Source organism: Indicator indicator, chromosome 12 (assembly GCF_027791375.1).
Source record: "Indicator indicator isolate 239-I01 chromosome 12, UM_Iind_1.1, whole genome shotgun sequence".
Classification (NCBI taxonomy): domain Eukaryota; kingdom Metazoa; phylum Chordata; class Aves; order Piciformes; family Indicatoridae; genus Indicator; species Indicator indicator.
The window spans coordinates 22183297-22200500 of record NC_072021.1 but is presented as its reverse complement, the minus strand read 5'-3'; the positions used below and the strand labels follow the sequence as shown (position 1 = coordinate 22200500).

General features: G+C 40.8%; 1 protein-coding gene across 1 annotated transcript in view; it reads left to right on the top strand.

Annotated features, from left to right (window-relative positions):
• Window positions 1-17204, top strand: part of TSNARE1 (t-SNARE domain containing 1) — a 204374-nt gene that overhangs the window by 146352 nt on the left and 40818 nt on the right. Inside the window, exon 7 of the mRNA XM_054385404.1 lies at window positions 6214-6378. Within this exon, the coding sequence (XP_054241379.1) occupies window positions 6214-6378 (165 nt within the window). The remainder of the gene's footprint in view (window positions 1-6213; window positions 6379-17204) is intronic.

Genomic DNA, 17204 nt, shown 5'->3' with positions numbered 1-17204 from the left:
CTGCTCTGTGCCAGTTTTGTCCAGGACAGCTTGTAGTGCCAACCTGCTATTAAAAATGGGTGCAACCCAGGCAGGCAGTGTAACTACAGCAGTATTCTGCACAGTGACCCTCCATCTACAGAATTTTATTGATCTTTAATGCAGGCACTCTGGCCTCATTATTCTACACACAATAAAACGTGAATCTCTAAGCCTGGATGCTGGTGAGAATAGGATATCCCCATAAAGTGTATCCTGGCTGTTTATATGTCTATGCATCCTATAAAGCAAGAGATAAACACCTCTGCATTTGCATTTTGTTTGAAAGCCAGAGCCAAAATGTTACCCAAGGAGATGTGATAGCTTGCAAGGGGTGTGGGAGGTGTGTTGATTTCTGCTTGAGCTGGCTGTATAGAGGTGTAGAAGGCTTCTGGAGATTAGAGAAGACGGAGCAATCTTCCTTGGTTTACTACCTGAGTCATATCAGACCTCTAAAATACTCTATTTTCCTTGTTGCAGAAGATTTCCTTGGAACAATCTGCAGTATATAGTACCAAATTAGCTTACACGAGTGAGAATTCTTTTATCTGTGCTTATATAAACTTGGAGGTAACAATGAACTTGTGAGCTCTGCTGTGTCTATCAAAGGCAAGTGTCTTACAGTCAAGTGGCAATGAGAACAGCTCCAATTGTTTGCAATATGCATGTGAGTGAAGCAGTCAGCAAAGAAGGAACTCATGTTGCATTCTATTCTCCAGAGTCAGATTTTTAGTCCAGTTAAGAGACTCACCTTCCCCAACAGCTCTGTCATATCTATCCTAAGATACTATGTTAATATCCTCTTCCTGTGTTTTCAAACACAGTCAGAAACTAAATCCTCTCCAGATGCAGCTCCTGTTTGAAGTTGGAGTGGATGGAGATGGTGTAGAAATGGATTAACGTCTTCTAATTTCAGGCACTGAGCTCCATTATGTCTCCTCTTCAACTGCCTTTTCACCAAAGTGAAAGTAAGAAGTGTGTGACAGTTTTCTTCAGCCCTTCACCCTCCTGTCCCTCTAATATGTTGTTCATCTGTTGGACGGCCTCTAAGTCTTAATTATTTACATCAAGTTTTACAGTTCTTTTTTTTTTTTTTTTTTTTTTTGGAGAGACTTATGAGGACATCTTTATAGGCTGCTCAGGTAACCAACCAGAGATGGAGGTGTTGTATCTGTGTGCCTCTCTCTTTCTCTGTCATGTATTTTTTCTCTGTATCTTCAGGTTTTGATGAGATGTGGAAAAGAAATTATCCTTTGAAACCTCTAAACATTTCACTGGCAGTAGAAGCCATTTCTCATCCTTCTCCAGTCAACATTTTGTGTTCTTAATTTCTGATTAGGGGACAGTTTTGGAATGAGCAATCAGAATTGCCATCAGAGTTACAAAAGGGAGCTACAGGACTGAGATGGTGCCAGCACACATCTTGCTGTGCAGGAGATTCCCTAACTCTCTGAAGATGAACCATGAAGGCTGGTTCGTATTATAGGAAGCGGGGCTGATGTTAAATTTCTGCTTCTGAGTGGAGTAAAGACCATATGGGGACTACAAGAGAGGTCATTTCAGTGCCTTACTTGGTGATTTTATGTGATATGGGTTGTAAAGCTTGTGATATTGCTGTGTACAAGGAGGAGAAATCATGTGTGCTAATGGCCCTCTCCTGTGCCTTCTAATACACAAACGGGGAGTGAGATAGGCACAGGGCTGGGAGGGGCTCATCTTTGGAGGGGTCTCAGGCACGCAACTTCTGATGCAAAGATTTTACTGCTGGTAAAATGGATACTGGCAGGAGTTGTCACTATCCAGATAAACCCCAATTTTAGGTTTCGTGGGATTTTTTTCACATTTTTTTTTAATGTCAGCAGCTCCATATAGCATCTCCCCGTTGGTAGAATAAATCTGATAAAAAATGTAGTTGTAAGCAGCAATGATTTTATCTTAGTGAAGAGATTTTATCCAGCAGGAAAAAAAAAAAATGTTGTGCCTGGGCATAATTTTTCACATATGATGAATAACATCATAGCATGACCCTCAGTCCTAAAAATTTAATTTAAAAGAACTACTGAACATATCAGATATACTCAACTTTTTCTATCCTATCATTTTTTTTTCCACAGGCAGAGTTTGGTTTATAGATACATCTTGACAAATATCTGCCACAGGCGAATTTCAACAAAAGAGCAACTTCAAACACATCCAATTAACAATTTATGAAAGGAAATCCAACAGAAAATTACACAGGGATTTACAGGGCATAAAAATTGGTACTAAATAAAATTTAATGTGGAAATGCCTGTAAATGGAGTTATGGCCCCTTCCACTGTAGTGTCAAACAGAGCTTTATCTGTGGAAGCTCAGTGGGATCCCTCTATCATATCTTTTCTTGCTATAAATAAAATATTTTGTCAGATATGGCAATGAGAACAACTCAAAAGGGAACAAAGGCCACTGATAAATCAAGCTGTATTGAGTCCAAGCATTAAGTCATTAAGTTTCTTCCCACTTTCAAGTGGAGGATTTGTTCATTTTATCACAGAAATGAGAGGCTTTGTACCATGAACAAAGACAAAATCACTTTTAATTAGTCGACACAAGCAGCCACCATCCATGCCCCAATAGCAGGTGATGGTGACTAAATTTAATGTTACTCTGAAGCCATTTTTATGTCTGGAAGGAAATCTCAGCCTGCCTGCATCCTGTTGTTTCCTGATTTACTCACTCATTCCGCAGCCGTGGTTGGATTTTCTCAAAGATGTTAAGGATGCAAACTCATGTAATTGCCTTCAGCAGCTCTGAAATTAACTTAAGCCACTGCTTTGTTTAGAGAAAAACATCTGTGTCTAGACCATTATCTATTTAAACACATGAATGGCTGGCTTTACAAAGAGATGGCTGTGCAGCATCACTTGCATTGCACTGTCTGGGTTATTTCAGGGGGTGTGTTATTTACAGAGAGCAGGACCAGCAAGTGGGGATGACTAATAGAGTTGACACAGGCCAAAATCAAACACATTTGTGATACAGCTGTGGTGTTATATGGACTAATATAATCTGAGGGGTTGGATTCTGTATGGCTGGCTCTCCTGGTAACCCTGTGCTTCCACATCAGAACAGAACAGGAAACATTTGAAAACTTGTAACTGCATTATCTTCCAGTGAAATGCGTGCCTGTGTAGGAAAGCATGGCTTTAAGTGTCCATTCATGTTCAGTTAGGTCTGGGTCTGTGACACAGTGTCCTTGCTGTGATAGTAGTACGAGAATTTAATTACATCACTGTCTTCCTGCATCTTCAGGGGGCAGAAACTTGGGCCCTTTCCACCTGCTTCACAGAACTGCAGAATAGTGGGGGGTTGGAAGGGACCACTGGAGATCATCTAGTCCAACATCCCCTGCTAAAGCAGGGTCACCCAGAGCAGGATGCCCAAGATCACACTGTCTAGATGGGTTTTTAATGTCTCCAGAGAAGGAGATTCCACAACCCTGCTGGGCAGCCTGTTCCATTTCTCCATCACAAATGAAATATTTTTTTTCCTTATGTTTAGGTGGAGCTTCCTGTGTTCTATTTTGGACAAGTATCCCCTTGTCCTGTCAGTGAAAAGAGTCTGGCTTAATCCTCTTGACCCCCACCCTTTAGATATTGACCAGCATTGAGAAGATCCACTCTTAGTCTTCTGTTCTCCATGATAAACAGCCTCAGGTCAAGCATTTATCCATATTGGTGCATGACATTATTCCTCCCCAGTTTCAGGACTTTACTTTTGCCCTTGCTAAACTTCATTAGATTTCCCTTTGCAGCCCAGGATACTTGGCATTGTGCAGTATAAATGCCTCTGCATGTCCTAGTTAACCCACTGGTGAAGATGAAAGTACACCTCTGTCACTTTAAATGAAACATTAGAATACCCCAAGGGTTTTTTCCTTGAGTCCATTAATACATGCTTTTGGCATTAAAACACTCCACCAGATAAGTTAGTGTCCAAGGCACATAATAATTAGTCAATAAAACACCCCCAGGGCATCTTAATCCTATTAAAATGGGTCTTTTAAAGTGTAAATTAATTTTTAACCTCATTTTAAATGATTATTTTCTTCCTGTAACATACCCTTTCTCCATAGATAACAGATCCCAGGGAAGCAGAAGGTGAAACAAAGACAGACTTTAATGTCCAAGATTTTAATCTTCTGGTTATATGTTTGAAAGATTGCTGGTTTTAATTTTTTTTTTCTTCTAATTCCATCATTTCACTTCCTTCACCACACTGGATAATTTTTCTTGTCTACAGCTAGATCATGGTGATAATAATAATAATAATAACAAATAATAATAATGAAAATGAATTAATTTCATAATGTAAGGTTTAAGCAACTGCCAAAATTCTTGTTTCTAAATGCAGAAATTATACACTTTTTAAAGAGTTAAGGAAGAGGTAAAGAATAAAATAAGTGTTTCCAGATGCCTGATAGTCTTTAAAATCTAGCCAGCTAGAGTGTCTAAATGTGATTGCAGATGTTAAATATTGCCCATTTTTTCTATGCCTCCTTCACTGTTCCTCCAAGGCAGATCTATAAGCAAACAAGCAAAAAGTGAAACACATTGTAAGTGATTTTTCTTCTTTTTTTTTTTTTTCCTTCTCACCACCCCTCATCCCTCCCACCTCTCTCATGCATGCTTGGATAGAATTCTCATTCTTGCTGTGGTGATTTGGCATTGCTTCCACTGCAACATCCACTGGAGTTGTGCAATCACAGAATTATTTTAGTTGGAAAAGACTTCTAAGATCATCAAGTCCAACCACTGACTTAACACCACCATAGCCATTAAACCATGTCCTAAGTGCCAAGTCTTTCCAGTTCTCCAGTCCTGCAGCAATCTTTGCAGCAATCTTTCTGACAACCTTGTTTCCTCTTTACTCTGTGGGAATTTGAGGCATGTTAATATCTTTTGAAGCTTATCCACAGCAAGACAGCAAAGACCTTTATTTGTCAGGCACATTGAAACTGATTGTAAAGGCTTGAATAAATCCACATGCAGAGACCTGAACGTCTCCCTGAATCCTTGTGCGTGTTTTCTTCTGTATCTTTCAGAGACTTCAGGAGAGGTCAAGGATGTGTTGTAGCAACTGCCATTTCTTCTTTCAAGCTGTTCTTTCAACCAGAGCAGCAGAAGCACTTGGATTGTTTTTTCACTCTTTACTTTTGATTAGGAGTTAAAGCTTAGCTTAAGGCTGAATTCGAAGGACCCTGTGCATTGTTTTAAGTGAAATACTTGTGCAGGTGTAAGATTGATGTCTTCAGTAATGCCTGTTAGTTGGGAACTTGAGCTTGGCTTTCTGATTCTCCAATCCAGCCTTGCTTCAGTTCGTTCTCTAAGTCCAGTCCAAACTGAGACTAAAATCTCTATGTGCTCTAAGTGCTGAGAAAAGAAGATCTTGTGAAAACTCTGTTCTTCTCTCTGCAGTGTACATGCAGCTGGATCATAGAATCCTAAAGGTTGGAAAAGACCTTTAAGATCATCAACCCAATACTACCATGACCACTACACCATGTGCCAAAGTGCAATGAACATGAACATGTTAAAATCTGGAGCTGACGCACAGCTCCCCATGAACAGCAAGCTACCTAGGAAATGGTATCTGATGTGTCAGCAAAATCAGGTCAACTCTGCTGAGTGAACACTGTCAAACTATTGAGTTCCTCAAACTGATGACTGTGCAGGCACATTACTGCAATGATTTTCCTTTTTTTCTTTTTTTTTTTTAAACTCTAATTAATTTCATAAATAGATAAGATCCTTTGTTATGTTGTACGTTGAAGTTTGGATCATAAAGTGTTCAAGACAAATTCATAGGTTTCATGTCTGCCTGAGAAAATATCTAATTCCAGAAGAATTTTCAGAAAAAAACAACAAGGTGAACATGTCATTTGTCAGATGGATGTAAATGTTCCGTTCTGTCAGAACAGTTGGAAAACTGAAGTTGGTTGCTGGGGCTCAAATGTAGCTCAGGAGGTCTGGTTTCAGGTCCCTGATCTTCCTGCAAGACTTGATATGTTTCCTCTCATGTAATTTACTCTTCACCTTGTCACCACTCTTTATGCAACCAAGTACATTAATATTTTCTTTTCCCATAAGAAGGTGATGTAAAACTGGACAACATTTACACTTCCTTTGCTTTCTTTCCATCCTCCAGTCTCAGCAGAGCCCTAGGACTCCCTTCTCTGACCTACCTGATGATGAGAAGATCTTTAACGGAGGAGATGGCGTGTGGCAGAACCAGAACCAAGACCAAGCCTTGCTCTCAGAAGTCACAGAAGAGGACCTGGAGGCCATCCGTCAGCGGGAAGAGGCCATTCAGCAGATTGAGGTCAGTAACCTTCTCCCATCATGGACTTGTGAGCTTGTAGAGCGGACTCCATGGATTGTGCGTTGCTCAACATGGTGAAAGAAATGCTGAATTACATCCCTGCCAGCAGAGTATCACTAAAAATGGGAGAGATTATCAAGTGTTTCTAAAAATAAAAATCAGTGGCAGAAGGAAGAGTGAGAAACCCATATGACCTGTAATGAAAATGACAAGAATTAATTAATGTTCATAGACTAACGTGGAGGATTTTTTTTCAGCGAGTCTTCCATAAGAGAGTTCATAATGAAGTAGTTCACTATAGATTGGTTCTGCAGCAAAACAACTTTCCTGGTGCATGCAAATTCAAAACTGGAATTTGTCACAGACAGGAAATATTCAGCTTTGCATTAGGAAGAATAATGGCTAGACAAAAGGAAATAATTTGCTAACTTTTTCAAATAAGTCAACGTTTTTTGCTTTATTAAAGTATTTGGATATTTTTAATGAAGTTAAAAGAAGACATACTAATTTAATTCCTTTAGTTTTTTAGAAGTGCTATAAATAAAATGTGAAAAAAGGGAACAAAAAGAGGCCTGAATAAAAGTTACACATCCCACGTTTTTCCTTTTATACTTCTCTTTTTGTGCTTTTGGGGAAATCATTACTCAAATTTAAGCAATTAATGAGTAAAACCAGAACGTTTTAAACCTTTCTAATTTGTATGCTTTTGCAGGCCTAAACTCAAGATGAACCAAGGGGAAAAAAAAGGGCTTCAGAATAATCAGAACATCTAATTAAGGACTATACTTTGTCCTTTAATTGGATTGAGCTAATTTTATCAGGATAGATTTTGGTTGTGGTATAGCAGGAATTGTGATTAAGTTAGTGCAAAAAGGGGACAAATGCTCCTGGTGCTTGGAGAGTTTGACCTTTGTTTTCAGGCAGTGATAACTACATAAGATTCAACACTGTAAATAACAAATTTTGATAGTTTTATGGGAATGGGTCGAGGTTAGTGTATGTCTAATTTCTGTTATGGTTTGCTGCACAGAGATGATTGAGTTTTGCGGACTTGTGTGCACTACTAGGGATGAAATTGTTAAAGAATCTTCTCATGCTGTGTATCCTGGAGTGGAGTGCCTGAGGAATCTCTTTTCATCAGGACAAATTCCAGGGTGGGGTTAGGTTGGATATTAGGAAGAACTTCTTCCCCAAAATTGGTTGTCAGGCCCTGGAGCAGGATATCCAGGGCAGTGGTGGAGTTGCTGTCCCTGGAGGGTTTGAAAAACCATGTAGATCACAGAATCACAGAATCAAAAAGGTTGGAAAAGACCTCAAGGATCATCAAAGTCCAACCTGTCAGCCAAGACCTCATGACTACTAAACTATGGCACCAAGTGCCACATCCAATCCCCTCTTGAAGACCTCCAGGGATGGTGACTCCACCACCTCCCTGGGCAGCACATTCCAACATCTAACAACTCTCTCTGTGAAGAACTTTCTCCTCACCTCCAGCCTAAACCTCCCCTGGGGCAGCTTGAGACTGTGTCCTCTTGTTCTGCTGCTGGTTACCTGGGAAAGAGACCAACCCCCTCCTGGCTACAACCTCCCATCAGGTAGTTGTAGACAACAATGAGGTCACCCCTGAGCCTTCTCTTCTCCAGGCTAAACAATCCAGGGACATAATCTTCTGATAACCTGACAGTACTGGGTTGAGGGTTGGACTTGATGATCTTAAAAGTCTTTTTCAACCAAAACAATTCCATGAATCTGTAAGAAAATGCATGTTGTGGGATGTTCCTGCACTTTTATGGTCAAGAACAACGGTTGCAAAGGTATTTCTGAAATCTTGCTGGGGACACAGAGGATATTGTTGTGATCCTTTTGTTTGGAATATAGCTACTGCCTTTTTCTCTCCATCTCCATGTTGCCCCCTCTCCTCCTCTGAATCAAAAAGACACATTTAGTGTTTGCCTGTGAAGTAGTGGAGAATGGCAAACACCAAACCAGCCTCATGCAGTGCTTCAGGCTTGGGGCAGGGTGACTGGAAAGCTGCCCAGGACAAAAGGACCTGCAGATGTTGTTTAACAGCCATCTGAACATGAGACGGTGTGTGCCCAAGTGGCCAAGAAGGCCAACAGCATCCTGGCTTATATCTGAATTACTGTGGCCATCAGGAGTCTCAAAGTGATTATCCAACTGTACTTGGCACTGGTGAGGCCACACCTTGAGTACTGTGTCAAGTCTTAGGCCTCTCACTCCAAGAGGACATTGAAGTGCTGGAGCCTGTGCAGAGAAGGGTAACAAAGCTGATTAAGCATCTGGAGAACAAGTTTAGTGAGGAGGGGCTGAAGGAACTGAAGTTAAGATTAGCCTGAGGGGAGTCCTTTTGGCTCTCTATACCTCCCCGAAAGGATTATGTTGGTCTCTTCTTCCTAGTATCAAATGATAGGATGAGAAGAAATGGCCTGAAGTTGCAGCAGGGGAAGTTTAGGTTGGATATTAGAAAAAAAAAAAAAAAGATTACTGAAAGGGTGGTCAGGCATTGGAACAGGCTGCCCAGGGAGGTGGTGGAAGCATCATCCCTGGAGGTATTTAAAAAATGTGTAGACATAGCACTTCAGGACATAGTTTAGTGGGCATGGTGGTGTTGGGTTGACAGTTGGACATGATCATCTTGGAGGTATTTTCCAACCTTAATGGTTCTGTGAATTTAACTTTGGAAGATCAAGAAGTAAAGTCGTGTCTCCTTTAATAGTTCCATGTTTTGCTGGTAAAATCCCATTTCTGTACCTCTACCTGGTATCTCTGCATAAAGCCATGCTTAACCACATGGCCATGGTGAGGTCCTTCATGTGAATTAATCCAGTCCCAACTCTACCTAACTTCTAAATAAATGCAGCACTCATGCCTTGTGTCATCTATTGGTTTGATAGCTCCTGTTTAACTTTCTGCCTAATATGAATGTACCTCTGAATAACCTATTTAACTTTTCACAGTTAATGACTTACCTAGCTTAAGCAGTTAATGTTCTTCAACCATGGCTCTCTAAGAATTTGTACACTTTCTTTCCACCTGTTTTTTTTTCTCTTTTCCTGCATTTTACTATTTGAGATCCATGTTCAACTGTAGCTTAGACATTTCTCTCAGGAGGAAAACGTTTAGGACCAGTAGTGTTTTGTTTAACATCTCCTTTGAAAGAAATATAACAAAAATGAAATGGATTTTTGGACTGCATCGTACCTCTCCCCAGCTGCATTTGAAAGAGCAGATGGTGCTTTTAAATCATTTTCACTGGATTTTGTTTATCTGTTTGTGGACTCACATGGACATATTTCTTGTGAAAGGAATCATCCTGCACGTTAAAACTTCCCTAATTTCATTAGAAGTTGTGGGCATGTGGAGAAGGGACTCACTGAGCTCACAGTCAGCCTTACAACTTTTTTCCAGTATGTTTTCATAACCAGCAAGTAACCAAGAAGATTAAAAGGAAACATCATGCCTGTCAAACACAACTAATAAACTAAATTTATTGCCAAACTGATGTATAGAATTTGCTCTCCTTTGCCCTTTTTGGACAAGAGTGAAGAACAGAGCTGTGCAAAACATATCTCATGCAAGTAGACTGGTCTTACTAGGATTTTTGTATGTCTGTATATCTAGCATCAGAAACATGTAGAGATCTTAAGCAGTAAAGAAAAGGTCACAGAATATTGCTAGAACATCATATCTTCTGGGCCACATGATTAGCACACAACCTGGAGAATCTTATGGTGCTCATAATGGTCCTTTTTTGTTTGTCTTTGTTTTTGTTTTTAAGAGACATTGAATTTGCCCTTTTTGCAAGAACAGTTATAAAACCTTTTTCATTGCTAAAGAAATTAGGAAATACATTCTCTTCCTGTCTTGTGTCCTGAAAAACAGATATAAACTTGTGCCCATAATAGAAATCTTCTTAGTGTTCCAATGACTCTATCCCACTTGTGTTTTCCACATCTCCAGAATCTCTTCAGAGGTTCAGGTTAATGGGACGTTGTTCTCTGTCATGAACATCCCTTGAGGCACTTTCTAGTGTTCACAGTTTCCACCTAGAAAGATAACAGCCATGTCAAAAGTTCAGCTGGCTGTTCATTTTATTAAAATGTGCTTCTTTTTCTATTGCTTGCAGATGAAAAATAAAGTCTGCAAAGGAGATGTCTCACCAAAACCTTGCATTTTGGATAAAGATCTTTATTGCTTGGAAATGTCAAAATCTGGTAGGACACAGCAGCCTTGACACAAGTGTTATTTCTTAAAATATTGCTTTGAACTGTTACATAAAACCTATTTTAACTTGAACTGTATTGGCAGTGAATAATAGATGCCATAACAACTTTATATATAGCACTGTAAAATGTGCCATCAGAAATACATGAGCTGAACTGCAATGTTCATTGTCAGTGCTCAGTGCTGGCACAAGCTCTGTCATGGCAAATAGATATAATTTAGCATCCTGTGCCTTCCTTGGCCATGTGAAAAATGGAAGGAGAGAATACTTTGAGAAGAAATGGGTAACAATTGAATGAAGAACTTCGTAGTTTCATCTGGTGAGTAGAAAGACCTGTTTAAAAAGATACTAAATACTATACTGATTCAGAAAGCACCCAGTGATCCTCCTCAGGTTCACAGCTTCTTCAGAGGTGATGAGAAAGAAAGATGAGATAAATACCTCCCAGATCTCACCATCATTTCCTTGGAGTGACCACCAGCTCATCCCACCTCCTCCATAACCCTCTTTCCTTTCTTATAGCAGTCTCATGTCCTACTTCTGTCCTTCCCAACCTGCTAACACAGTAGTGGTCATTCTCCTATCATGAAGAATTTGGAATACACAAGACAGAAGCACACCAGGGAAAGGGCAGAATTGGAGAGCAGGGCTTGTTTCTGCATTGGGAGTGAGTTTCCCTGGAACAGCAAGGTTCACTTCATCTATTCTGACTTCCCTACACCCCTTTGTCTCTCTGACCCCACAGAAGGAGCAGCCCCAGTATGAGCTCAGTCCATGGAGATAGACATTTGTCCACTTTGTCAGCTACTAAACATGACACCACCAGGACTAACCTTGTCACCTCTTGTCACCTTGTCACCTCTTGTCAACTCTGAAAAGCAGTAGATGCCAATGGGTTTATACAAATGATTGCAGCAACCAAATCATTTAGCAGTCGGGAAGTTATTCAGGTCAAGTAATACAAGTCTGGTTGAAACCCAGTTTAATGCTTAATCACTACTGGATGTGTGGACTTTGCAAACTGGAGATCATCAGTTGCAGATGCAACTGTAAAATGAGGCTAAAAGCTTTACTGCATATCTCAAAAGGAACTGGGAGAATAAATCGTTCAGCATGTTCCTTCCTCATTTCAGTCAGAAGACATAATAAGTAGCCAGAAGGATCCCCCCCTGCTCCCTAGGCTATTTCCACAGGTTTCCATTTCTTTCTTTTGCTATTTATGCAGAACTTAGGCATTATCTTGGCTGTTGTGAGAAGGTGGATAGTTTTCTCCAGCAATATATGGTCATCAGAGCTTGTGAGCCAACGCTGTTGAGTGATGCTCTGCTAACTTGTGGCGAGGGACTGTATGGTGAGAACAGCTCTGTCCAGTTTCTAGCCATCAGTTGAGGATACCCTGAAGAAATCAAAACACATCACAGGAGCTTCATTTGAATTGGTGCTTCTCTTGACAAAAGGGTTGGATAGGGTGTGGCTCTGGCCAGCCTGATCTAGTGTGAGGTGTCCCTGCCCATGGCAGGGGGATTGGAACTGGATGATCCTTGTGGTCCCTTCCAACCCTGACTGAATGATTCTATGAACACATGTGAGGGAAATGCTTTTGTTTTGAGGAAAGTTTGTATCCTCTGAGAAATGCAGATGTTCATTCCCTATCTGTTTTGAAATGAGAGATGCCAGCCTCCACACCTGTCAGTCAAGCATTTGTGAGCAGACAGAAATGTAACACAGTAAAAATAAAACAAACAAAAAAAAAAAAGCCCCACCGAGTCTGTCAGAGCATGTTTGTTAGTTCAGACATGTTCCTTGTTCACACATTGCTATGTATCATGCCTTGCTGAGGGGTATTTTCAATAAAATCTCTCACTGGTGCTAACCTTTTAAAAGGTTTAATTCAAACTGTTTTCAGTCCTTCATCATCTTCAGTAGTCAGAAGTTTTGACTTATGAGGGCTCTGCCTGCCTCTTCAGAGAGACTTCTCAAGTCAGAGCAATGGATAAATAACACAGTATCATGACAAACACTGCAAGTGAAAGATCTAATGTCTTCTGAGTGTCAGACAGCACTCTTTTCATTGCAGCATGGTGGAGTCTAATTATCTTGAGCAGCAGAGCTGCTTGCAAGGTTGACATAGCCATTCTTAGGACTTGCTATTGAGTTGTTCCCTAAAGAATCCACTCAAGTATTTTGACCAGTCTAATTTAAAATGACCTGAGCTGTAAGACTGCCACCATTTAATTCAGGAGATTATTTCATGGTCCAGCAGGCTTTGGTGTTGATAAATGCTTCCCTCTGCTCTTGCTAAAGATCCCTTTCTCATTCTCAGCTTCTTGCACCTACTGAAACTCTACTAGACCCCACAAATAATTCTTCTTCCCCTTTGGCTTTTAAACTCCTCAAATGCTAGCAGTTATCCTCGTCTTCACAAGTCACTCTCTCTTTGCTTTTCAGTCACTTCAGTGCTCTGTTCTCAATTATTTCCCATTTGTTATCTCCTTTCTCCTACAGCAGCAGACCACATAGAGGATCTTGGTGTTGTACCAAAGCTGAAGACATGTAAAAAGCCCCATGGATCCAATTCAGCAGTCACAAGTGGTGATGAAAAATGTCAGATAATTTCCACTAGTAAATTAAACAGCACCAAGGACACTGGAACTGACTTGTTACACTTTTAAATTGTTAGAGCATATCCTGGCACACTTTCAACCCACATTTGCCAGTGCTTGCCCAAGTATCAGCACAGTTTGAGTTAACTTGTGCTCCATAAGCAGTTTTGATGCAGCTATCTTGTTCAGAAGGTAAGGGGAGTTAATGATGTGGATGCAATGAAGTCCATGTCTGCAGTTTCGGTGCCTGAGTACAGGCATCTTCTGCATCTTTGTAATGATGAGGTCCTATTGAATCACAGAATCATTAAGGTTGGAAAGGAGCTCTAAGATCATCAGGTCTAACCACCAATCCAACACCATCATCATTTGATGATCTGATCACAAAAATTTCTGTAGTCTTCACTGGCATTAAGGGAAGGGGAGAAGTAAGGTGAACTAAGGGTAAATTCTGTGGGAAATTGTGCAAGTCTGAGGGCAAAGTAAGAGATATGTGAAAATAACAGCTGCTTTCTTGGGAAGTCTGGATAAGTCTCAGCAAATGTTGAGAACAAAAACGTCTGTCCCAGCAGATTCATGCAGTGACCATTTTCACTGCATATTGATTTGTCTATGCCTTACCCCTCTTTGGGGACCTCCACAACTTATGTGTTGCTCCAAACCATAGTTACTTGCCTTCATGTCAAAACACTTCACAGGCAATCTCCACATCTTTAACTTGTTACCTTCAAACTGCCAGTGTCCTGCCAGTCAGCACTGAAAAGTTTTATCAGCTGGAGTTTCAGAGGCTCTGTCCTGAAAGGGCCAGTACTCATTTGATGGTTTTAGTGTCATTTTGACTCCCTTTTTCACACCAGATGCTGCTTTCTCTATCATATCATGATAAGAGCTAGTTAAGTTACCAAGGCTTCTTTGTGGAGCAAATCTGGCCTTCTTAGCCACCTGGGCATACTCCCTGGCTCAGGTTTAGTTCACTTTTCAGAGCACTCTCACAAATTAAATCTCTGTGGATTGAAATTCTATTAAAAGATGTATTACAGGTTTCCACTTCATGAGCTTTGACCAATAAGAGGCATTCATAGGAGCTTGTTGAAGCTAGCTAACTTCATGGATACTTTGTGTATTGGGACGCCAGCACCAGGGTTTGGTTTTTTTCTTGTACATCTGTGCCTGCTGCTCTGCAATACTTGCCAGTGCAGGTACAAAGAGTTCTTTTCAGAGCAACCAAGACATAATCTTCATCTTGTTCTTCTCCAGAAAGCCAGTGTGATTACACAATACCCTAAGTTGGACTTTTTGCACCCAGGATGGCTGTCAATGCTTCTTTCAAGTGTTGTATGCATTTTTTATCCTGCCCTAGAGCCCAGAACATCGCGGTGCTAGTGGAGTTCTACCACCGTGCTAGAAAAAAATTGCTCCAGCAATCTGTGACACAACTTTCTGAGACACAACCTTGCATAGAGAAGGCAAATAGAAGATTACATTCCAGGGCTAAAGGGGAGATCCATGAGAAGCGCTCTGCAGTGTGAGTGTGTCTAGTTAGCTCTGTGGTCTTGCACGGTGTGATGTTCAACCAATGGCTGAGGAGTCAGGAGCCTTTTCCTTCTGCAGCCCACAGGGTGTGACAGCTCAGTGACAATCCGGAGCATGGTATAGGTGAAAGTTAGATGCTAACACAAAAATCACATGCACCAACAGAGAGTTCTTGCTGTATTTTCTTCTCTTCCCATTTCCGCTCTGTATTAAACGCTACTGTTACAAGTATATTGCTATACATCCATCTCGCCCATAAACTCAATACATCCAGACACAGAGGCAAGAGATGAAATACCAGCAGGTAATACATTGTGAATTTTTTTCATCATCTCCTTTCTGCTCACACATCTTTTTTTTTTTTTTTTTTTTTTTTTGTTAAGACTACTTGCAAAAGTCCAAACTTTTTTTTCTGGCTAGAACTGTATTTCTTTCTCTCCTCAAAGAAATGATTGGAGCTTGTCTATTTCTGCCATCAGTATTTCATCAGGGATAGGTGTGCAACCTAGGGTCTCACTTTGCAAGACAGAAAGGATTCAGGAATATATAACATTTATTTTAAGCCATAGACATTTCTTATGTCTCAGATGTAACTTTATGATGATACTGTGTGTAGTGGAGTGCTTTTAACTAAATTGGAGACTTTTCTACTGTGTGCCAGAGATAATTTTCCTTTTTTGACTTCAATTTGCAGTGCCTTATCCAAAGACTGTTAGTGTCAGAGAGTCTTGCCCTAAACCCTTTTCTTCTTACACTCCTCTTTCAGTGAGTCGGCATGAAGAAGGCAGTAATAAAAACCTTGATTCAGCAAATCACTTACGTGTGACTTAAAAGCCTTGCTGAATAGGGATGGACTTTAGCGCCTACTAAAAAGTGAAGTATTTCCCCTGCAGAAGGAGAAAATAGTGCTGACACACATTATTTGCTAATAATCTGAATTTTAGGCAGACTCATCTGCATATATATATATATCCACTGAAACTGAGCTGAGTTAAGGACTTGTATTTTGACTGTCAATGTACATTGATAAGGTAGAGAGCCAGAGAGGGATCTCTAGTGCTTGTGATGAGATAATGCTTAGCTTCTGCAGATCTTTTTACTTAAGTGTTAATATTTCCTTTGTTAAAAGGATGTTACTTTCTCCTCCATTTGCTGCACTTTTGCCCATGTTTTTGTTGCCTGCCTCAATCAAGGTAATATCTCGCTACCATTTCTGTTGGCACAGACAGTACAAGCAACACACCCCATCGATGCAGCTATTTTTGTGGATGTGATTTGCTGCACCAAAGGGGAATTACCACTCTCACCTGCTACTTAGGTTAGAGCAGTTCATTTTCTAGTTCTCTGCTGATAATTAATAACAGTGTAGCTCAATAACCAACCAACCAGCCCCTAGCAGTGCTCTCAAGAGCTGTTACTGCATAGTTGACTTCTTGCCTTCCTGGGCTGACTGCCATGTTGTTTTTTCTTACTTCTTTTTGCCAAGGAAATCAACGTTTTCCCTGTTCCAGGTGGAGAGCATCTCCACCTGGTGCAACTTGTGGTCACTTCCTCTCATCCTATCACTTGTTATTAGGAAGAAGACACCAACACCCACCTCACTGCAACCTCCTTTCATGTAGGTATGGAGAGCAATAGGGTCTTTTCTCAATGCCTTTTCTCCCACCAGTGTTGACTGGAGCATCTTTGTTATGTGAAAAGTCTGAGAGACCTGGGACTGCTTAGCTTGGAGAGGAGAAGCCTGAAAGGATATCTTACCAGTTTCTTAAGGTTATCAATATCTAAAGGGCAAGTATCAAGAGGATGGGTCCAGACTCTTTTCAGTGGTGCCCAGCGGCAGGACAAGGGGCAATAGGCACAAACTGGAATGCAGAAAGTTCTGTTTGAACATAAGGAAAACCTTCACTTTGGGGATACCAGAGCACTGGACCAGGCTGCCCAGAGAGGCTGTGTAGTCTTCTTCTCTGGAGACTTTCAAAACCCATCTGGATGTGATCCTGGCCAAACTACTCTGGGTGACCCTGCTTTAGAAGGGGGATTGGAGTAGATGATCACAAGAGGTACCTTCCAATCCCCACAATTCTGTGATTCAGTGAGAATGACAGTAGGTTAGTCTACATCATAAACAGATAACAGCTCATGTAGAAAATCCCTGGAGCATCCCACTAAGACCCTGCTGTTTGGAGATGGGGTATGGGGGGAGGAGAGTCAACCCTCCCTGAACATCTCAGGAAAGAGGAGGGTGAACCAAGTGAATTGGAAAGACCCTACAGAGATAACAAGGGAAGAGATCACTGAGAAGGTGATTGAAATCCACATTTCACAGCAAGCCTAGTTCATATTCCCTCCTATTTCCCATAAGATGGCTGGTTCTTTATAAATTAGCCTTGGGAGTAATATCCTGGCAGAAATGAGAGTGAAAATCACAGGCGGTGGTAACAGTA